This window comes from Podarcis filfolensis (genome assembly GCF_964270895.1).
Source record: "Podarcis filfolensis genome assembly, chromosome: 15".
Taxonomy (NCBI): Eukaryota; Metazoa; Chordata; class Lepidosauria; order Squamata; family Lacertidae; genus Podarcis; species Podarcis filfolensis.
Genome location: NC_139618.1, coordinates 41,954,812 through 41,978,731, shown reverse-complemented (window position 1 = coordinate 41,978,731; position 23,920 = coordinate 41,954,812). Strand labels below are relative to the sequence as shown.

Genomic DNA, 23,920 nt, shown 5'->3' with positions numbered 1-23,920 from the left:
ACTTTATATTAGTTCATAACTCACACAGACTTTGGTCTCTATCTGCTGGATCATCCATCGCTCTACCTCCTGCTCCTCTGCCTGTACCTTAGCAACACAAGTGTCCTTATGATGCAGTATTGTTTTATGGCCGATTGCTGCTGGAACTGGCTGAAGTCGTCTGCTTTTCGGTATTAAACAACCCCGCCTCCCGCTTTAATATCTGAATGGTGAAAAAGAGACAACCCCATCACAGATACTCCGTCCCCTAAAATATATTCAGTGGATACCTGGAGATATTGGTCTTAGCACTAAAGAATTTCAGAAGCAAGCCCTGAAAAACACTTCAAGATTGCAACCATGTGAGCACCCTTCCGTGATGGCCAGGCATTGCCTTCAGGCAAGTAGCTGAAAGCAGAATTAAAAGAGAAGTTGTACACTTAGAGTGATAACTTTCTGCATAGCCAAAGTCATTCTAAAGTGTTTAGTCACAATTAAGATCCCTTGCAACATTAATTAAAAGTTTTCTTTTTGCAATATTACTTCCCAGTTCAGTGCAGCTGGGGGATTATAGTGATTAACTATCCTTTAATTAGCCAATCTTTGTTATCTGCTGGGGCAGTGAAGGCTTCAATTTCTGGAAACTTCTCATTATTTCTTTTATTTCTTTTAAGGCAGGACAGAAAGTAGCTGAACAGAAAGCACAAAAAGGAAAAGAAATGGCACAACATGCAAGGAGGAAGCTTTAAATTACAAACACAGTAGCCCCCAAAAGCCTTAATTATGCTTTGCCTTTCCACACTAGACAGGATGCTGCTGCAAATGTAACATTTTACTGCAAAAAAACACTAGCAAACCATGGATTACATCTAAAAAAAATACATGAAGACAACAGAAAAACCACTGCAATGCAAAAATCTAGCTACAACACAGTGAATGCTTCATAAAAAGTGAGTAAATAGATGATTACACTGCCAGAGAAAAGTTTAGTGTGAAAGCCACCCTGATCTTTCTGCTTTATAGGCAAACATGTCAGGCTTATATACTAACAATTGTAGCTAGTGAAATCACTGTTAAATTGGCCTTGAGAAATGAGTTGCCAACACATTGGGTGTTGGTGTAAAAGGAAAAAATGCCACTCTGGGAAATTTCCCCTGCTTCTGTGGCACGCCAGTCCTTGTTTCTCTTCCTCAAAGTTTCTAGTACAAAAAAGAAGATTCATGTACTGCAAAAAGAAATAAATAAATAAATAATCCATCCCTCTTTTGTTCTGATTTTCATCCTGTGTTGGCTAAGAACGCATATGAACAATTTCATCAGCAATATTTCATAGCTTTTATCCTCAGAGGATATTTGAGTCTGCTAATGGTTTTACCAGGTCAGCACAACATTTAATGTCTGCCAGAAAAGCTAACTTAAGCCTTTGCCCCATTTTCTTTCCTGCTTCCCAGTTCAGCTTCATACAGGCACACAGTTTGCACACCTATAAAACAAAATAGTCCCACTAGATCTGCTTGTGTAATATTACATTGACTAAAATGATGGTGTAAAAGATATCAGTTGACTGTTTTGTCAGACTAAATACTATTTTTCATCCTGGAAAATGAATTTCTGGCGCTAAGGGAAATGGCGGGCCCCATTTTAACTTTTTTGTCAGAGCTACATTGTTTAGCTGATTTATCAATTATGATCAGTTTAATTTAAAACAATAAGACTGACTAAAAAGTGTCAGCAGATTTTGTTTTCCAAATCAAGCTCTTTTAAAAAGGGGAAGGACTGCGATTCCATGAACGGCTATGTAGTTCAGTGGGACAGCACATGCTTCACATGCAAAATCTCCCAGGTACAAAATGTCCCAGTGGCATCTACAGGAAGATGGGAAAGACCCCTGCCTGAAACCTGGAGGGCTACTGCCAGTCAGTGTGGACAATACTGAGCTCGATGGGGCAGTGCCATGGACTGGTTGGATGAAGAGGAGTGTTGGCAGGCACCAGCAGGGAAACCCCAAGGACACCCCCAGGGGAAGAAGGCTCAGAGGCCAGGGATTGGTGGTGGGACAACGATGAGTGGTCAGAGGGAGAAGACTGGGAGGATGAGGTGTCAGAAGTTGAAGAGGTAACAGGGTTTAGTGAGCAGGAAGAAGCTGGGGCACAGAGCAGCCCCGATTTAGAGGCTGGAGAGGATTGAGGGCCAAGAGACAGAGTTGAGTCAAGCTGCTGGAGAATCCAGGGAGTCTCCCCCACCTGCTGCGACAGGGTTCCCTCCCCCCGGTCTCCCCAAACATGCAAAGAAATGAAGAGGGTGGAGCAGTGGGAGACAAGACGATGGAGCCTTAGGAGCTGGGGAAGGAAATGGGGGAAGAGGGGCCTTAGAGAGCGGTGGGAAGGCAGAGACCTTCAGTCCTCACAACTGTCGCATTGGGGGAAGAGTTGCTCTCATCACTAGGACGGCACTGTTTCATTTCTTTAAATAAAGCAGTAATTTCACCGATGTTGGGTGCTTTATTATTTTATTGCTGACCTCTGCCTGGCTTTAGCCCCTGACAGACAGTTTCCTGTATTCTACTAAGTTCCTAAACTTCAAATCTTTAAAAAGGCATTCCTTTCTGTGTGTGAAAGCCTGATGCCTTTTCCAATTCCCTGCTGTGATATGTGGGTTTTACAATTATAGCTTTCTAATATTCAGTTTTATGTAGATATAACTGATATAATCAACCAATTAACTAACAATGCAATCCCATGCATGTCTACTCAGACATAAGTCCTATTGGGTTCAATGAAACTTACTCCCTGTTGGCACAGGATAGCAGCCTCAAACTCTTGTAATTAATCAATTTCCATTTCTTTACATTGGGTATAAGTCCTATTTATTATTATATTCTGTCATGTGTTTATGTTGTGCATCATTTAGATTGTCAACAGCAATGGGTTAAAATAACCATTAATTTTTTTTAACAAACTAACAAAAATATGTCGAAGAATTGCCAGTTGCCCTGGGTGAGTTTGGATAATTTCCTTCCATTTTTAAAGTTCTTTAATGGCATTTAAATTGAAAGCGCATTATGATAACGTTTAGGTCTAAGCTGAAGCAAGTGTTATATTGCAGTAGATCTGGGCAACGGGAAAAAAAAACCCCAGCTATTCTATCTCCATGAAGCCAAAGAAAATAAAAGACAAACTTAACCTGAAAGCTGGAACAATATCTGTTCGAGCTTCGTCCATGGTATTTTATGTGCTTGTGCCAAAGATGGAGCAACTGGTTAGGTTTGCTTCCTGATTTACAGCCGTGCTTTTGTGCCTTTGCCAACTGCAAAACAGGCAGAAACTCAAAAGGCAGAGAGGTATTTTTCATGGAAATGCAACTGAATTCCTCATGCTCCATAACTGTTAAAGATGCTAGCCTTCCCAGAAAGCAAAAGATGGCAGTCATATAATTGATTCAGACATCAGTTTCTTCAGCTAGATTAACGTTATCAGGTTCAGTGTTAGCAGCAAGCATCGTTGATCAGCTGCTGGCCTCCCAGTACACCCTCCTCAGCAGAGTCCACCACTTAACGCCTGCTCTGGTCTCTCCTTAAAATGAACATCCATAGCAGTTCCAAGCAGAGGCCAGCTATCTTTTCAAGTTGGCTACAATGTCTTGGTAGCCAACTCAACCTAAGGGAAGTTGACGAAGGAAAAACATGCTGGTGCCACAAAGGCAAGGCCCCCAGGCCACTACAAGTCCTAACTAGCGGGCCAACCATTGTTTCAGGAATCCCACAGTCCACACTTTACTGGGGGCTCCCTCACCCTTGGCAGTAGACCTGAACTTGAAGTCTAGATACCAGTATTTCACCTGCACTGACTGATAGCCCAGAGAATCAGAGCACAGCATCTTTGAATGCACAGCTCTCAACAATTCAGCAACAGAAGCCTTGGTATCTTCTGGAACTTTCCTACTTTTATCTGTTCCTGCAGGCTCTCCCAGTCCCTGACTTACTTCAAGCCCTTCTATCTGCTTGCCGGCAACCCAATGCTTTTTTGCCTCATACTTGATTATTCTTCTGAAGCCGTCTGTTGCCATCCTGTCTTCCTTGCTTTGCCCTGACATGAACTACCATTGTGGAATTTGCCTGCACCAACCCTGGAACAACATCTGTCCTTGAAGTGACTCATGTTATAGTCTCCCGCCATTTACACAACTTGGCAGCCAGCCTCTAGATCAAAGCTGGTTACAGCTGTTTGTTGGCCACGCTCCTGGCAAGCCTTTACCTGATATGTGGAACATCCTCAGCAGAAAATCACAATATATTACCAACAGCTCAAAGGATTTTTGTGAATAACTCCCACTAATATTAAGTTTAGAAAGTTGATTACCACACTGCTCCCAGAGTAGTGATGGAGCAAATATTTTTAAATTGCTGAAATTTCCATTTTAATAGAGATTTCTGGTGGTTTTGACATGAGTGGAAGCATCCACAGGCAGCTGCATTATATTAGTTCAGTCTATTTGTCCATCTAGCCAACTACTGACCACACTGTTATGTCATGCTAAACCACAGCTTAGTGTGGCAGAAATGAGCCACAGAATGCCTTTTTGGTGTGCACACTCCCCACTCCATCTCTCCTTTTCTTTCACAGTCAGCAACAGGAGTTAAGCAGCTTTCATTTTCATTTAATCACAACTTATCATATTGTCCAAACCCAGAACTGTAATTAACTATTGTTAGTTTAGACAAGGCAGCTTCAAGGAGCTTGTTTGAAACCATAGTTCACTGGGTGACCTTGGGCCAGTCACTGTCTCTCACCCTAACAGGCTGTTGTGTGGAGGGGGAGAACCATGTACAGCACTTATATAAATGCCACGAATAAATAAAAATAAATCATCCCCGAGTATTAGCCATGATGGCTGGGGCTGAAGGGAGTTAATATCTAACAGCATCCATTGAGTACCATGTTGGCTACCCCAGCCATAAAGTTTGTGAGTTCAGGTGATACAAAGTACCATGAAGCAAAAGTTTCTGACCTCCCCCCCCCCCATCTGCATGGAAGGAGGAGAGGGGGGAGCACATAAGCCCAGGACCCACTGGGTCTTGTTCCTCCTCATTCATGCCAAGCTGGTATGATTTAGCATGATGTCAAATGCAAACAATTTCTTCTTTGACTGGCAGCACCTTTCTAGGGTCCCAGGTACAGCTCTGCCCATCACCTGATACCTGATCCTTTTAATTGCAGGTGGCCCCAGGAGTAAACCTGAAACCCACTGGATGCAAAGCAGGTGCTCTACCATTGACCCTGCTCTGAACATTCCCAATGAATGAACCTGAGATCAACTATCCATGGAAGGAACAGCTGGATACTACACTGGGGTGAAGATCTGAATATTTTGAAGAACTCTTGTATATACAACTGACAGACGGATAGTTGGAAGTCCTTTTTACTTGTTTCTTTTCCTTTTTTTCTATTCCTTATATTATTTTCTTATTCCTTTAATATTTTTATCCCTTGGTTATCTTTTCTTTTCCTTTTTTGCTTTGTTCTTGCTTCTGCTTTGCTCTGTTCTTTTGTGTTTCTTGTTGTCATGCACTCAGGGTTAATGAGGGGTTTGCATGTAGATGGGGGTGAAGGACCAAGAGAGTCAGGGGGAGGGAGGCTGGGAGAAGAAAGGGAAGCTCCCGGGTAAGAGCTGGAAGGGTTCACCTCTCTCTGTGTAAGGTAAGAGTTAAGATCTACCTGTGGGAGAGGACTTTGCATTATTCTGCCTTTCTTTTTCTCTGTTTTTATTAGTTTGTTTTTTATTGCAATGTATTATGAAAGGTCTTAATAAAATCTTATTGGAAAAAGGGAACCTCCTCCGAACATTGTGATCATCTTGCCTGGCACAAACTTTTGCCTGGGGTATCCCATTCCTCTGTCTAAATTTTCCCATGGGTCTGGACAGACACAGCAATCTAGTGTTCCTTCAAGGCTAACTGAGTCTCCAGGGCCTCAGGCAAAAACATCCCCCAGACCTGCCACCTGAACTCTTTCCCCCAAAGTGGAGATACCCAATATTGTGTGGGTGGGTGTGTGGGTGTGTGGGTGTGTACTGGTACTCACCATGAAGTTGTTACAGCAAGTGCCACACTTTTAACAGTTAAGTGGGAAAGATGCTGGTACTGCATACCCTTGAATACCCCCAGGAAAAAGCACAGGATATACCATATTTTTTGCACCATAACACTCACTTTTTTCCTCCTAAAAAGTAAGGGGAAATGTCTGTGCGTGTTATGGAGGGAATGCCTACGGGTGGCATGCCTACGGATTTTCCTCCTCTAAAAACTACGTGCGTGTTATAGTCGGGTGCGTGTTATAGAGCGAAAAATACAGTACCAAGATTTGAGCCTCTGATCAAGGATGAAGCTAAGCATAGAACAGTGAGAACTGCAGGGAGTTTTCCTACCAGTTCCCAGGTCAATTCATGAATGCAAGACACAAAATGGCATGGATGCAACAGGCACCAGATCAACCAGAAGCCTGTGAATGTTCTGATATATACACAAGCCAAGGCCTCTGCTCCTCTACCTCCTACGCAGATAATTTATTTCCCATTTCCTCCCACCCCCAAAGTATGATTTTTCAAGTTCCTAGGAAGAGTTAGGTCAGTGCAAACTGATTCATCAGGGTAGATCGGAATGGCCTTGAATTAACCTCATACACTTCAATCCTTAGCAAATGGAAAAGCAGTAGGCAGAGAAGCTGACTTGCATGATTAAATATATGAAGCATTCCAGAGAGAGCTGACCTCTGTCTAGACATCCATCTTTTCCTCCAGTTTCTGCTCTGAGAATGCAAATGTGGCCCTGGGGAAGCCAGTGACTACCCAAGCCATCTTGGACATTCTGTGACCTCCCCAAGTTGAGTCATCTCCAAGAGAATCAGGGTGGAATGCAAAAAGCCCACACATTCAAGGAAGAAAGCAAAAGGCATTCTAGTCATGCTTGGTGCTTCTCTAATACAACATCCCCAAAGAGGCATATGGAGAAATCTAGGGTGAAGTACAGTAGTATGTATCTCACTTGCAGTAAGTGGATCTATACTTACTCCCTTGGGAAAGATGGCCAAACCACCAAACTAAGTTGAACTCGGGAGCAATAGGCTGTTCCTCCTTCCATGAGAATCCAGCTGTTGATTGGCCAGCCCTTGTGAGAATCATGGAACACCTCCCGCCTGCCAGCTGTGCAGAGTGATCTGCACCCTCTCTCTTATTTTGCACCTGGTCAACCTGATTTAAATGTAAAAGCATTGTAGGTATCTTTAAATAAAAGCCAACTGGTGAAGGGGAAAACCCTCACTGGAATCAGAGTCAGGTACATGTGTTAGAAAAGAGTCAGTTGAGGAGGAGAGCTCACCCTAGAACAGAAAAGCCCAAACCTGGTTGTGGCATGAGGGTATCTGTCTTCATCCATACATTGTCAGGTGAAGAGGCATCTATATTTACCCTACGTACAATGTATTTTGTACATTTTGTATAGTGTAATATAAATAGAAGGAGCCTTGCCTTCTATCCTTATCTGATCTGCTCCCGCCTGCCTACTCCAGGGTTTAGCCATGAACAATGATTCTGGGATCCTGCTGTGGAAAACGCCTGCCCTAAATCTGCCTACAGATACACCCCTCCCCCGCCTCTGACTTGCTTTTAGCATCAGCCTAGATCTGCAGAACCCAAGTTTGCAAACACGGCCTAAAGGTGCATCCTACCTTAATCCATATTTTATTGTTCATTTATCAACATTCTTCTAAATGGAATTTGAGAACTGTGTACCCTGACTACAACAATGGTTTGCCAAATGAATTGGAGGCAACTTGTTCTCACAGGTCTAAGCAGCTGACGCTTCAGGGGCTAAGCCCTGCTTAATACCAAGCTGTGCTTACCTCTATTTGGTTGAGCAGGGAGTCATCAAACCTGAAGCCAGGGATTCTCTTTTCACTGCAGACCACACCCACATCCTCAGTGTGTTTGCAGTCTGATACGCCCCAGCCATTCGAGGTGCATACAGCCAATGAAGCCTCTCTGCCATTGCAGTGGACATTGTCCAACCAGATTCTGCCTACAGAGGAAAGACAAGAAATAAAGATCCTGAAACCGTGCCACACATTTCGATTACTGTGGCTGAGTGGTCATATATTCTCCTTCCAAGATATCAGGGTGGTCCAACTTTTCATAACAAGTGGGCTGCAAGAGAACTTTGAGATGGAACTCCCGGGGGGGAGGAGCAAGGCCAAAATTTGACGGCCCCTCCCGGAAGAAGGTGCAAGGCTCTGGCAGGGTCCTAGAGCCCTACCACCTTCTTCCCAAAGCTGTCAAAGCATTAACTAGGCTTTGAGAAGGAGCCTGGAGGACTCTAGGACCCTGTCGGAGCCCTCATACCTTTTTCCCAAAGCCCAGTAACTTGCTTACCTGGCTTTGGGAGGGCAGTGCAAGGGCTGTCAGGGCAGGGGGCATCAAATGTTGCCGAGGGCTGCCAAAAAAAAGGCCTGAGGACCCCATGCAATATATATTGAAGGCCACCAACCTGGACAGCTTTCAGAGGAGGATAAGGCCATACATTGCTGCTAGACAAGATTGCTATATAATACCTCCAGCATCAGCATGTCTCTGAATACCAGTGGCTGGGGAACATGAACAGGAGAGTGCAATAGTTCTCATGTCCTGCTCATGGGCTTTCCAGAGGCACATGCCTGGACACTGCACAAAACCCTCACTCCCCCCTCCTTTCTGTGTCAATCATCTGATGGTGCTGTATCAGCTTACAAGGGTCAGGATAAAGTGACCTTTATCACAGGTTCCTCCCATTGAAACCTGCAAGAGTTTCCGTGCTCAGTTGTTATTAGCCGCCCTGAGCCCGGCTTCGGCTGGGGAAGGCGGGATATAAATAAGTTATTATTATTATTATTATTATTATTATTATTCACAATGCAGCAATGTCACTAAATTCCACTAGTTTTGCTGATTAGTCCACAGCCTCCAATTATCCGGGCTGAAAAATCATCCTTCTATATTTAGCAGCTTTCACATCTATCCAAAGGCACCAACTATTCAATAAACAGCTGTAGAGGGGGGTTCAGTTTAACCACTGACTAAGTCATCTAAATGGAGAGGGGGGTATGAGGATGTGTGGTATAGCGGCTATAGTTTGGGACTTAAAGCAGAGAGACTTGGGTTAAAACCACCACTCAGCATAAGGCTTACAGTACAAGATGACTTTAAGCCAGTTGGTCTGTCTCTCTCAACCTAAGCTGGCAGTGGCCCTATCATACCTCAGGGTGAAGTGAGGTATGTCTTCAGGCAGCACCATGAAAGGTGGAAGATAGATAGGCAGCAATTAGTTTCTGAATGGGGCAGCAAGGATTTTTAAAGTACTAGCCCTAGCTGGAGTGGAAGTGGGATGCCACTTGGGCAACAAAAGGGTCTAACCTACGTTGTGGAGTGGTTGTGAAACTAAAAAGGCGGCAGTGTCCTGAAGTGGAGGACAAGGCTCTGGTAGGATTCAGGCTAGATGCAGACCTGCACTTAGCTCCAAAGTTGCTCCAGCAATGAACAAGCTGAAACCCAGCCCTTTAATAGCAAGCCCACCAGGCTGCTAGCAACCTAATTGTTGATATCAGCTCTGTTGCAAAATGCTGCTGTAATTAAAAGGTTCCATCCCTCTCTAGTAATCTCCTACTTCAACAGAGCATAGGAAGTACAGGCCTTCTACAGTGTGGTCAGAGGACAGCAATGGGGTGGTAGTCGGGCACAAGTCAATTGGGAGCAGTGCCTCTGGGTGGCCCTGCATGCCTTTCCCTTTCAGGTTCAGAGGTCTTGCCTCCATCACCTGATGGAGAGGGACCTGACTCCTAGTCCCTGGCAGGTGGGGCTGTGTAGACCACCTCAAGTTACTTGGAGGGAGGGTGGGATCAAAATATAAACAGGCATCATAATACCTCTAGCTCATTTAATGGCAGCATTCTGAAATGGGAATGTCACCTTTTGGAAAATGGAATAAATGCTGCAAGCTTTACTCCACCTGGGAGAGCTGCCAGAAAGGCAAAGCAGGACTATGGTTGAGACAGGTAGAGGCCCATTGGGAGGTTAAATCCCAGCTAGTAGTTATGAGAAAGCTACAGCCTCTAAAATTCTGAATAAATGGGTGCAGATTTTTGACACCCCCTCTCTCCATTAATGTTACAAAAGGAAGTAAAGTTACTGAAGGAATGCATAAGGACTAGGATGGGCAAATGCAGAATGGGATTTTCAGGAGGTGTAGTGTGCATTACAGGATCATTGCTGGAACTCTAACTCCCATCTGTCCCAGCCAGCATGGCCAATGGTTAGAGATGATGGGGGGTTGATGGGCATGATAATGATGCAAATGCAGGCTCTCTCAGAGGCCCAGAGAGGCCCCAGACACCCATCTTTTGAGACCCCTAGCCATAACAAAAAGGGTGAATGGTTTGCTTATATAATCTGCTGATCTGGAAGGGAATGCTCATCTCAATCTAATCTTGTGCCATCCAAACGAATAAACAAGATTTTATCCACACTGTGTTGGAAAGGGTTAGGAATTATTCCTTTTTTCATGAATGCTGAGCCCACAGTACAGTGCAAAATTTCTGGGGAAATGTTTTTGACACCATCTTTTCCATCATGGTCCAGGAATTGAAGTCTGACCCATCCTTAGCTCTATTTTCACTGGAAAGTGGTGCAAACCCAGTGATTAAACACAATGGCCTAGTGGTTGGTTTGTTGTTGTTAACAGCAGCGCAACCAGTTGTTGCTCGTCATTGGAAAGCCAAATCAGAGCCACTAACGGAGACCTGGATTATGTCAGAGACATAGCTCTCTCAGATTGCCTTACACAGAGGAGGAGGGCTACAAGAGGTTTCTCAAAAAGAGATAGGTTTGCTGAAGTTTCTGTTTCTTCTTCATAAATTGTTGTTGTTGGCACCCATCTGTCTTGAGAGACAATGGAGTGTGCCTCCAGGGGTGAAGTCAAAGCACTGCTTTAGCAGCACCGAAGTCAGGACGCACGCTTGGGCAGTGTGTCTGGAGGTCCTGGGCTGGTCAGACACCATGACCCCCCTCTGAGTCTCACTGATGTGGCCCAAAGGAAAGCAGAGCAAGACGTTTGGCACCTGCTTGGCTGCAGGAGTTGCTCTCTATCCAGTTCTTGGGGTTCTCCATAGGACACCCCCCTGTCCAGGATGCACCCTGCTCCACCCCCACAAGTACTTTTGTCTGGATGGAATGCAACCTTGAACTGTAGATAAAGCCTCTTGCTTGTGCAGATGGAGGTGTGGTGCTGGTGGGGATGTGTGGGTAGAAACCTCTGGCTTTTGTGTGCCTGCATTGTAACCTGCTCTACAAAGGCTAAGAGTCACATCCATTGCTCTGCCCACCACTGCTATGTAGACCCCTAAGAAAATGTGTATGAAAAAGGTTCCTTGCCTCTGGGCTAATGTTTGCTAGCAGAAGGCAGGAGAAAGCAAATGCTCTTCATGCACAGGGACAAGGAAAAGCCTTACCTTCTCCCTTGCCATACTTAGAAGCAGGGCTCCAGGACATGGCCTCCACGTAGCCCAGCTGCCGACAGACCACGTGCGCAGCGTGGATGGTGAAGTCGTCGTCGCACACGGTGCCCCACTCTCCGTTGTAGAAGACTTCCACCCGCCCTTCGTTGTGCTTCCTCTTCTGCCCTGACAACCGCAGCTGGATATGAGGGACATCAGCTGGCAGGGGAGGCAGCTGCTGCGGAGGCTGTTGCTCAGGGTAGTGTGGCCAATGTTCATATTGGGCCAAGGTCAGGTGGCTCAGGCATGCAAGGAGGAGCAATGTGAGCAAAGAGTGGTTTGGGCTGAAATCTAGGAACCTTTCCATTTTGGGAAACTGTGGTCCCCCCAGAAGCCAAGTCCTTTATCAGCTGAGTTTAGTAGAGAGAGGATCAGGAGGCAGCTGGGCTGGTTTGCTGGAAGGAAAAAAATGGGCTGTGAGAAAGATGCCAGCTGCTAAAGACTGTTAAGCAATGGATTCAGCTGTTGCGAAACAAGCCTCCGCTAGTGCAGCTGTTGCATTGGATTCCCTTAAACTCTGCAAGAGCCATGGCCCATGTTGTCTTATTTTTGGGTAACGCGTAAGTGGCTTCCTGACTTCTCCCTGAAGGCTAGTTCACACATGCACCTCCCTCCCTTCCTGACTGCAGCATTGGACGGGGCCTTCTGTGAATGCGTCATTGCAGGTATAGCACCACACACATGCAAAGGGGCAATAAAAACACAGAGTTATATCCAACAGTGTCGCCTCCTCAGCACAAGGACGTCCGCCTCTGCAAAAGGACTCCCTTTCCTCCTCACCCCACACTCCACATGCTGCAAATCTGCTCTGGTTTCCCCCCACCCCTCCAGAAACTATTTGGGGGGGTCATGAAGAGGACAAAGGAAGAGGAGAGAGAGAAGTTCCACTGAATAGAAATAAGTCTTTGGGAAAAGGTATGACTTTGGTAGATCCAACCCACAACACTTTTTCTTTTTTAAAAGAATTTATAATCTGAAACACTCGTTAGCCCAGATTCCTTGGCTCCCTTGGTTCTAGATATGCTAAGATGGAAAGGAAGACACTCTCTGTCACCCATACTGTATAACATTTCACCTCTTTGGGGACCAAACCCTTATATAGATGATGGGATATTTGCTTATGTCTTGTACTGGTAGATCAACAACACTGAAATAAATGATATCTCTGGAATTATTTATTTTTTGAAAAATCTGATCTGCAATTTATACAAATCTAATAATTCACCATACATTTTGCATTTTTATGTGCTTAGTTTCTCCTGGTGGGGAGAGATTGGTGGATCAGGGGAATGCTGTGGTCATGTTGTTGTTGTTTAGTCGTGTCCGACTCTTCATGACCCCATGGACCAGAGCACTCCAGGCACTCCTGTCTTCCACTGCCTCGCGCAGTTTGGTCAAACTCATGCTGGTAGCTTTGAGAACACTATCCAACCATAGTGTATCTTGATTTCAGTAAGGCTTTTGAGAAAGTCCCCCATGATCTCCTTGCGGATAAGCTCGTAAAATGTGGGCTGGACAAGGTAAGTGTTAGGTGGATTTGTAGCTGATTGACTGATTGAACCCAGTGAGTGCTCACTAACGACTCCTCATCATCCTGGAAAAATGTGGCAAGTGGGGTGCCACAGGGTTCTGTCCTGGGCCCATTGTTGTTCAACATCTTTATAAATGACTTGGATGAAGGTATTGAGGAGGGGCTTATCAAATTAGCTGATTACACCAAAGTGGGAGGAGTAGCTAATGTTGCAGAAGACAGAATCAGGATTCAAGATGACCTTAACAGATTGGAGAATTGAGCCAAATCTAACAAAATGAATTTCAATTGGGAGAAATGTAAGGTTCTATACTTAGGCAGGAAGAACCAGCTGCACAAGCATAAGATGGAGGACACCTAGATTACCAGTAGTACATGTGAAAAGGATCAAGGGGTCTTAGTAGACCGTAAGTTTAACATGAGTCAACAGTGTGATGCAACAGCAAAAAAACCTATTCTAGGCTGCATCAACAGAAGTCTAGTGTTCAAGGGAATACTCCCACTCTATTCTGCACTTGGGAGTACTGTGTCCAGTTCTGAGCACCACAATTTTAGCAGCATATTAGCAGCATGCTGGAACATGTGCAGAGGAAGGTACATATTAGCATGTGCAGAGGAAGACAACCAAGGCTCTGGAAACCTAAGCTTATGTGGAACAGTTCAGGGAGCTGTGGATGTTTAGCCTGGAAAAGAAGAGACTGAGAGGAGATATGTAGCCATCTTCAAATATCTAAAAGATTGTCACATGGAAGATGGAGCAACTTGTTTTCTCCTGCTCTGGAGGCCAGGACTCGAACTAATGGCTTCAGGTGAAAATAAAAGAGATTCTGACTAAACATCAGGAAGAACTTTCTGACAGTAAGAGCTGTTCCAGCGGAATGGACTGCCTCAGGAGGTGGTGGACTCTCCTTCCTTGGAGCTTTTGAAGCAGAGGTTGGATGGGCTGCATTGTTGAGATTTCTGGATTGCAAGGGGTTGGACTAGATGACCCTTGGGTTCCCTTCCAACTCTACAGTTCTATGATTCTATGGCTTGTGCTGAACCTCAGATGCCTGGGAAAGAGAGTCATCCCACTGCTTTCGCAGCCACTAGAGAGACTCACCACAAGATCTGTCAGTTCCCCTGCCCTCCTCCTGAATCTTCCAAACAAGGGGAATTTCCCAGGGCTCACACTGAGCTTCAGGAAAAGGGCAAGGGAACTCTCCAGGCCAGCCAAAGCCAGCAGCCAGCTAAACGTTGAAGGAGAAATAGTCTTAACTGATTGCAATATTGCATTTTGACACGGCTGGGTATCCCACCCTGGGACGTTATGGTGAAGTGGTAGGTAAGAAATCTAAGAAATGTGAGGAACAAAAGTACAGTGGAATATAAACCCTCAATAACTTAAACACTTAACTCTGTTAATTAAATAACACTGTTAATTGGGCTCAAGGTTTGAATTAAGCCCAAGATGTTTAATCAATGAATCGAAAGGATAAGTCTCATTCAGGATACTCTGTTCCCTTTCCTGATTTTTGTTGTTGTTGATATTGTTTCCCCCCACAATAGTCAGTTAACTTTCTGTAGCGACTGAACATGCTTAACCTTCATTGGCCTGTTTTTGGGGCTGTTCAGCCCAACAGGAGGTTTTCCCCCCCACTGAAGTTGTGTGTGGTTTGTTTTTTGTTTTTTTTTTGTTTTTGTATTTCTGCAAAGGTTGGGGCTCTTCTGAGGTTACTAATAACCTCCATCTTTTTGTGGGTGACTAAAAGAAAAACACCTAGAGAACTGAGTTTGCTGTTAGCATATACCGTATCATAAAATGCTGGATCCACTGAGCACGTCTGCTTCGTCTTCATTTCTGCCCTCCCAAACTGTATCCCAAAAAGAACGGATGTGGAGGATTTTGATCTGTTTAACAACCTGCACTGTCTGCTTGGTGCTGACGTGTGGCAGGGCCTTCATGGCAGTGGCTCCCATTTATTAACATTCAGGAGGAATTTTAAAACACTCCTGTTCACCCAGGCATTTGTTGGCTGAGAGAGACCCCAGCAGCCTTGAGATTATTAGCTGTGCTGCTGTTTTAAAATGCTCTCAAAGTTTTCCTATGCTTGAAGTATTTTCATTTCATTTTAAATTGTATTACTCTCTGTTTGTAGTCCTGGGCTCCCCTGGGAGGAAGGGTGGGGTAGAGATGTAATAAACAACAGAAACCAGTGATGATATAAGCAAACAGTTCCTTTAAACTGTGAGTTGGGTCACTCTCTCTCTTTCATTCCTTCTTTCTGTGTCTCCCTCTGTACCATGTTTAATAAAAAAAGAAGGAAGTGGCAGATCCTCAAATAAATAAATACTGTGGCCCCCTGTTCACAATAGAGAGAATATCCCCCTCCCACAAGGCCCCTGAAATGATGTCATGTACGGAGTATTTCCATTACTGAATGTCTGGTTTTAACCACAGGACCACCAAAAAGACCCAGATGAGATTCTCCCCTCTCCACTTTTAGGGAGAGTGGCCTGCCACCCCCTGCCTGTGCATCATTTTCCTCCCCGGCCAACAGTTTATGCTGGGGGTGGGGGGCAGGGGCTGAAACCACAGGGACATCCTCAGAGCATCTCAAGACCCTCTGATTCAGCTGGGGAGGGACTTAAAAAGACAAGGCAGAAACGTGAGCCTGCTTCTTGGCCTCAAACTGAGCCGGCTGGTTCACTCGCTGCCAATTTCTTTTGTCATCCTTGCAACCGGCACGTGAAGCGGTCGGAAGGGCCATGTGTGTGGAATAGCTTCCATGTGAAGCGAGGCCAGGCAGCAGCGAGAGAAGCCCACCACTGGACTTCCCAGAGTAGGATTACTCTCCCTAGCAGCCGCCAAAACACAGGAAAGAATCAGCTCGTAAACAGACATCTAGGAAAGAGGCTGTTTTCAGCACCAAGTGCAAAAACGTGATAAGGGAAAGAGAAGACCAGCCTTTTGCTAAGCATTGCACTCCTGGAGAACCAATGTGGTGCAGTGGCTGGAGGGTCAGACCCAGGAGACCAAAGTTCAAAACTCCACTTGGCCAAGAAGCTCAGTGGGCTGGTCACTGTCTCTCAGCCGACCCTGCCTCACAGAGGAAAGATGGGATAAATATAATAATAAATGGATGGTGCTGCCAGTTTTGCTGACCTGCCTGATCACGCCAAAGGTCTAAACCAGGATCTGGTTTCCCACAGGGGCCAACAAGGAAGGGCACAAGCAGGGCATGGATGCAACAGCTCTCTCCTATTGTTGTTACCCAGCAACTGGTATCTAGAGGTATACTGCATCTGAACCTGGAGGTTCACCCATGTTTCCTAAAGAGCAATGTTAGACAAGCTTTGCAGGCCTGAGCTGATAGAGCAAACATGAGTTGCTTGCAAGAGCACGGCTTCTGTTCAGAATTCAAATAGAGACGCTCTTAATTCAAACGGCTGAAACTCAGATGGGGTTAGCATTACCAAGGCAGGTCCGATCATGCCATTTGGGGTGAGTGTAATTGTATGTGTAGGCTCCATTCCTCAACCTAGTTTTCCAAATAGCTACAACCCCCATCATCCCTGATCACTGGCTACGTTGGCTGGGGGTGATGGCAGCCGTAGTTCAAAAAAGCTGGAAGGCACCAGGTTGGGACGGTTGGTGTACACCTGTTGGTACCCTGAAAGGTACAATGTTTCCGGTTTTGAGAGCCCCACTTAACAGGGCCATGCAGGAACCCCTTCATATCTGCGCCTTCATATCTGCATGCTGTATGCTATTATTTCCTGCTCTCCTGAAAGCAGAAGCTTTAAAACAGTCACATGCTGAAAAGCTATTACAACAGATCCCCTCCTTCTACTGCCGGAGATGATTAATTGGGTTTAATAGCTTTTCAATGTGGTTTACCCTGGAAAAAATGGCAGTTCTTCATGTTTCAGAGCATTGCAGAACCTTAGCCAGGTCAGAATCAAACATTGTTGGAGTCAAGTTTCCTGCTCTGAGGAAGGATTCTAAACATCTCAGTCCCCACCCACCCCTGCATCCAACTGGTGGGCATGTGCTGGTGAAAGAACTTATGATCCAACAGATACATTTGCGAATACATCTCACCCTCGCTGTGAAGACTGGGAGGAAGTAGACTCTGGGCCTCCTGTCAGATGCTGTTGATGAGCAACTTCAAGGCCCCTGCTTTCTCTCTTTAGGGTTATATTTAAACCTGGCAGGCCAGGCAGCCCTTCAGATAGAAAGCTGTCCTTTTACAGAGCACTATCACCTGTAAAGTAGCACACATGGCCCCCTGCACTAATTCTCGCATCATGTTCAACAGGAAGTCATAAACCAGGAAGCATCTGCAAACAGGAAACATTTAATTAATGTTAAAAATCATCTTTGTGGAACAAGACTCGTGGGGATGGGGGAGTTCTATTTCATTTGCACTTTAATGAAAAACCTCCTAATTCATACTTCTTCAACCAGTATGTGAACCAAAGCACAGCTACCCTTTGAAATTTGCACTTCTCTGAATGTTGTCAGGCAGTTCTCCACCAACCAATGTCTTAGGGGGAAATGCATTCAAATGCAGACAAGTGAAAATGGAGTGAAAATGGCCACATTATATTAGGGGAAATTGCTTGAAAATGTGCACATTAGTCAAGACTGTATACAAAAGTGTGTTTGTTGGGAAGAATTTGCACTACAATTCTGATGAATTTTCATGAGGATGAAAAAACAAACAAACCCACAAATTGCTGTGGAAATGTGGAGAACAGAATTTAAGACTGGAAAAATGAGAAATTGAGAGGACCCAAATTGAACAGATCTCCTACTTGTATTTCTACTTGTGAGTAAATACTCTTGAAGGCTGTTGGGTCTGGGTATTGCTAGATAATACAGCGCTATAAGATGGGCTGTGTGGAACCTCCAACTTGGTTTGGCTTTCAGTCAATTGCCGAAAAAGCAGTGCCTCAGCATCACTGAAAATTCACTGGAAGCAGCTCTCCTTATAAAAAACAAACCCAAATAAACAAAAACAAAACAATGCTGGCACCACTGATCCAATCCACCATGAGCCAGGGTGACCCAACAACTACGAAGACCAGCATACTAAAAAGCAGCACTTTAATGATTAAGAGATTGTGATGTGAGTCAGAATATCCTGGATTCACCTTTCCCCTCAAACATGAACTAGCCTGGTCGCCTTATGCAATCCAGTGTGTATTAGTCTCAGCCTCCCCCCCCTTGCACCTGCAATATGAGGATAATAATTCTGACCTCCCTTGCTAAGAATTATGATTGTGATTATGAATACTATCACCACTACCACCACCATCATAATCTAAGAAAGGGTCATGGGTTTACAAGATCAGGCTATAAGATGTTCCTCCACAATGTTAAACTGTACAGACACGTCAGTTCTTGTGCCAGTTGAGACCTCGGCTTCCAAATGAGGTCATGTATGAATGCTGCTGCCGTCAGAGAACAGGGGCTGGCCATTCAAAGCCCCTACATTCACTACAAGAAGCTTTGTGAATTCCTTTGCAGTTTGTACTCTTACAAGAAAATCACAAAGGGGTAAAAGCAGAGCAGATTCATGGAGCTCGGCTGGGCCCATTGTGAGAGAATTCAGCTTCCACAACATGATGTTTTTTTGCTGAGTGGCCAAAGCCTCCAGTGAAGAAATCTTGATCTGGAATGCAACATAATAGGGCTTGCAAGTTTTCATGCTGAACTGGAAGCCTTGGCACCAGGAGCTGGTGTTAAATCTCTGAGCCCAGGGAGCTGCATTCTGCCATGTCAGACACCTGGTCAACCTAGCTGAGCTTTGTCTACACCAGGGATTGGAAACCTGTGGCCCTTCAGATGTGTTTGGATCATGGGAATTGCAGTCCAACTGTGTCTGGAGGCTCCTAAGTTCCCCATCCAATCACAGGGTCTACCCAGCCCTAGCTTGAGCTGCCAGGGATAGCACTGGGGACCCTTTGTATGTAAGGGAGGTGGAGATGAGTGTGGACTAGGAATGGGACACTGCTTTCAAAGGGTGGGATGGAGTGTACTCTTTGCTGTTGAGTGAAACTTACATAGCTAGAGCCAGCGTGAAGCAGTTTCCCCGGTCAGTGTGCTTGTGGTCCACTAAACTCTACATATCTCAGATAATGAGGTTTCTTTTCAGATCATTGTCCTTTGCCCTGACACAAATCAGAGATGAGCCAAGAGGTTCAAATGCTCTTGGGGGTTGATTTCCACCTTCTAACCTTATCTTTTAACTTCTAGATCAGGGGCATATCAGGGCTGTGGATTAAGGGCTTGTCCCTTACGTGAGGTGCACATAAAGTCACGTTTCCTGTTGCCTTCCTATTCATAGACGGTGAGGGTCTGCAACAGTGTTTGGAAAGTTCATTTTTAAACAGAACTAGTTCTAGTTCTCTGCTTTTTTATATAAAAAAAGTAAAAAGCAGAGACATCACCTTGCCAACAAAGGTCCGTATAGTTAAAGCCATGGTTTTCCCAGTAGTGATGTATGGAAGTGAGAGCTAGACCATCAAGAAGGCTGATCGCCGAAGAATTGATGCTTTTGAATTATGGTGCTAGAGGAGACTCTTGAGAGTCCCATGGACTGCAAGAAGATCAAACCTATCCATTCTTAAGGAAATCAGCCCTGAGTGCTCACTGGAAGGACAGATCATGAAGTTGAGGCTCAAATACTTTGGCCACCTCATGAGAAGAGAAGACTCCCTGGAAAAGACCCTTATGTTGGGAAAAATGGAGGGCACAAGGAGAAGGGGACGACAGAGGATGAGATGGTTGGACAGTGTTCTCGAAGCTACAAACATGAGCCTGACCAAACTGCGGGAGGCAGTGGAAGACAGGAGTGCCTGGCGTGCTCTGGTCCATGGGGTCATGGAGAGTCGGACACGACTAAACAACTAAACAACAACAAAAGTTCTACTTCAGCATGTCCAAAAGGAACTAATTCCTGTCCACACCCATCCCTTTACAAAATGAACTACTGTCATTCATGTTCAGTTCCCAGTTCCAGTTCACACGACCCTCAGCAATTTTTCCTTCAGCATTCAGACTATTACAAGCTGACGTGCCAAAATATAGAACAGCAAGCCTAAGAAAACATCAAAGCACACACACACAGTGGAATGTGAATTTTTAATTTATTTTCCCTAACAATTATGATCTTTAAACTCAGGGCCTTGCCTGCCCATGAGGCAAGCTGGGGTGACCGCCTTGAGTGGTGAAAGCCCACAAGGTGGAGCCCCCACAAATGTCCCACCTCCAGTGGAAAACTGTCATGCCAACAGCACCAGTTTCCAGCAAGATCTCACCAAACATTTCTTACAAAAGAGGGTTTAACTTGAAGTGTGAACTGGAAAGCACCTATTTTCTAGAATCCAGTCTTGCTTATCTTTAACCCCTGTATCTTTCCTTGCTGGTTTCATTTACAAACACCATGATAGTCCGACTCCGAGTATACCCACTGAAATAAATGACTTCAGTAGGTCTACTCTGAGTATGGCTAACATCAGATCTCACTGTTAGTCTTTAAGGTAACACAATACACCTTGCTTCTCCCCTGCTCCCCACATAACAAAGAAACATAGGTACCCGGCCTGGAAAAAAACAGGTATTTCATCACATGGGCCAATGACACACATGCCTCTCACACATGAGCAGGATGAATGACAACCTACACACACAAATCGTTTCCTACATAGAAGTGCCTTCCACACACACATTTTGCGACTCTACAGATAACCCACCCTAACGCCTCCTCAGCCCAGTCATCACCATCAACTTCTCCATGCTCTTTGTATACAAGTATATCTTGCTTACAAAGTCACTTTATCTAAATTTTGGCCCTCCCTTGTGCATTTCCAGAGATTACACACACACACACTTCAGTAGGTGACACCTGTTATTTGATCCTCAGAAGAGGCAGGGATCTCCTGGAGCCATGAACCAAAGCACTACATAAGGGCTGCATTCAGTCCAGAAAGAATCCGTCAAATGACGTTTATATTACAGTCCCCTGAGCTCCCACATCTGGGAGTACTTTGGAAAAACCACACACACCTCTGATTCAGGATATTCACCATTTGAAGGCCACTCCAAATCCTTTTTGAGTCTGGCTCAGGACTGACGGATACAACTATCCATAGTGGGTGTTTTCAAACTTCTGACTTCCAGGAAATTCCCCCCTCCCCCATCTCTGTAGAGCCAATGTGGTATAGTGGTTATGATGTTGGACTAGGATCAGGGATCCCCACTCAGCCATAAAGTTTACAATGTAACTCTAGGATTTAGCTGTGATTGCAGGGGGCTGGACTAGATGACCCCTAAGGTCCCTTCAAACTACCATTCTATGATTCTATCACTTTTATATGGCTGGTGCCCCCTCCATGCCCCACTGCCTTTAGTTTGCAATGCACTTTTTTCATCCTCAGGTCATAACTAGTCTGTGACAAGGCGAATTCCCACTATTCGCCTTGTCTTTATCTATCAGATTCACAAACACTGCACATCTGATTTCCTTAAGCCAGACCCTTCTGAACATTCACTCTGAAGCCTGAGAGTGGCACCATCAGCAGCGTCGTGAGGCAGAAGTTGGGGAGCCCACTAAAGCAGCAGGGCTGGCTCACCAGATTAGCTGAATTGACACACAGTTCTGATCTGTGGCTTCCTAAGGTGAAACAAACACTACTAACAACATTGCTGAATGCTTACTGTCCCGGCTTGTGGGCAATTGGCAACCCTCTCTTTCTGCCTCATTAGGTCAGGGACTGCATGGTGGAAAGAGTCAGTCTGGCAACAGACTCATATCTGCAAAGTCACAGCATTCTGATATTGGTATTTTTATATATATAAAAGCATTCCCATTAACACATGCTGCTTCCCACCTATCCTCCAAGGACCCCAGAGCAGGATTTGTAGCTATCTATCTATTTAGATTTATTTTGTAAAATAAAATAAAATAAAATCATAAGTTCTTTCTGTCCTCACAACAGCCTTGTGAGGTAGGCTAGGGTGAAATATGTAGGCAGGCCCAGTATCCATAAGCGAGCTTTGGAGCTAATTAGGCATGTTTGAATTTGGGTCTCCTCAAATCTGGACTTTCATCTCCTCCTAATATGCAGTATTGGCTCCTCTTGTGCAAGAACAAAGAATGGGAAAGTGGCTCTGTTCGCGCCCCCCTTACTCTGCTCCCACTGCTGGTTTGGGAAGAGGTATGCACATGAAGTTAGTCACAATCCATATCTATCCTTCATCCTGTCGTTTCTTTGGGAATTGAGAAAACGACCTAGCTGCGTTTTAAGTTGGAGTGCACTGAGTTGTGATGAAAACTTTTCCAAGCACCCTGGCCCCACATATTATTCAATCTGACCCAACGGAGCTTTATGGAAGGGTTCCCCCCTCCCCTTCTCCTACATTTTATCCTCTTATGCCCGGGACAGTTCATGATGTTGACAGAAAGTTTGAAGGGAAGAGCAAATGGACTCTCAGGTCTCCAGCTACTCTGTCTAAAGCGGCTGTTCAAAGGTTGATCACCCCCGTCTCTGAAAAAGCATTCTGCCAGCAGTGCTACATAGCTGTCAACTTTTCCCTTTTCTTGCAAGGAATCCTATTCGGAATAAGGGAATTTCCCTTAAAAAAAGGGAAACGTTGACAGCTATGGCTCAGAACCCAGGAAGCAGCCAGTCCGGCGAGCGAGAGACTACGCTTCTCCAGAGTTTCAGACAGGAGACGTCTTTCCCAGTCTTAGCTGAAGACCCCAAAGACGGGATCTGGGACCTTTTGCTTGCAAAGCAGGGGGTCTGCGGAGCAGCGCCCCACACTCTGCATGTTGACTCTTCCAGGTCTCTGAATGCAGATGGTACCAAAGGCAGTGCCTTTACCCCTGAAAAAAGGAGAAAGCGAGAGAGAAATGCATGTGCCCACAAACACCCGCAGAGAGAGTAGCTCTTCCTGGTTTGCTGCTGTCTCTGTAGCTCCATCAGTTTAAGTACAGGACATCATTAATTCTCTAGTGGTTGCTCTTACCTAGCAGTTCCTGGCAGGACACCTTGCGGGGAAAGGATCCTCTTGCATAAAGCGCCTCTCCCGGACTGAGCCTTGCAGCAGCTGAGAAGAGCCTCTTCTCTTGCACATTTCACAGGAGTCTTCCTCTCAGGGCAAACCCCTCCCCGGGCCCACCCCCTCACACGCAGCCAACACCAGCTGAGACTCAAATGGGTGATATCATGTGCTTTTTTGCTGTAATCTGAGATCTGCCTTGTGGCATTCCTAAAGCGCAGGCATTGAAGCAGGGGGGGGGGTGATGGGGAGGGGGCGGAACTGGCTACTTTCTAGGAAACATGTATTTAAAAGTTGGCGGGCGGCCGGGGTGGGGGCTGCTCTCTGTTTTGGATTATTCATACTTTAATATGCCTATTGTACTGCAGGGGCAAAGGTGTGGGAAGGCATGTGAAAGGGTGCCAGGATGGTCATTTTATTTATTCATTTCATTTTCTCTTGGCGGGATGTTTTTCAGAAACTACAATTGGTGATCACCTTTTATCACCTCCCCCCCCCCCAATTCTTCAGTCCTCAAAAGTGTGTGCTTTCTGTGTAAGTTTCTGGGAGACACACACACAAAAATAAAATAACAAAACAAAACCCGCAAATTAAATCAAAAACAACTTGAAAGCAGCACAGTTTAAGGAACCAGTATAAAACCAGCAGCTGTGAGTGGAGATTCCTGCTGGGATCCCTGCACTTCAGGGGGTTGGACTAGATGACCACTGGAGTCCCTTCCAGCTCTACAATCCCATGATTTTTATGACATTCAGTGAAATCAAAATAGGCACCAGGTGAGTC

The 23,920-nt window shown here is 45.2% G+C and overlaps 1 protein-coding gene across 1 annotated transcript in view; it reads right to left on the bottom strand.

The window, feature by feature from the left end:
• LOXL2 (lysyl oxidase like 2) overlaps positions 1–23,237 on the bottom strand; it is a 69,231-nt gene extending 45,994 nt beyond the window's left edge. Inside the window, exons 1-3 of the mRNA XM_083588559.1 lie at positions 23,105–23,237; positions 11,508–11,947; positions 7,875–8,050 (exon numbers count right to left, since the gene is read on the bottom strand). Coding sequence (XP_083444685.1) covers positions 7,875–8,050; positions 11,508–11,859 — 528 coding nt within the window. The 5' untranslated portion in view covers positions 11,860–11,947; positions 23,105–23,237. The remainder of the gene's footprint in view (positions 1–7,874; positions 8,051–11,507; positions 11,948–23,104) is intronic.
• Between the last annotated feature and the right edge of the window lie 683 nt (positions 23,238–23,920).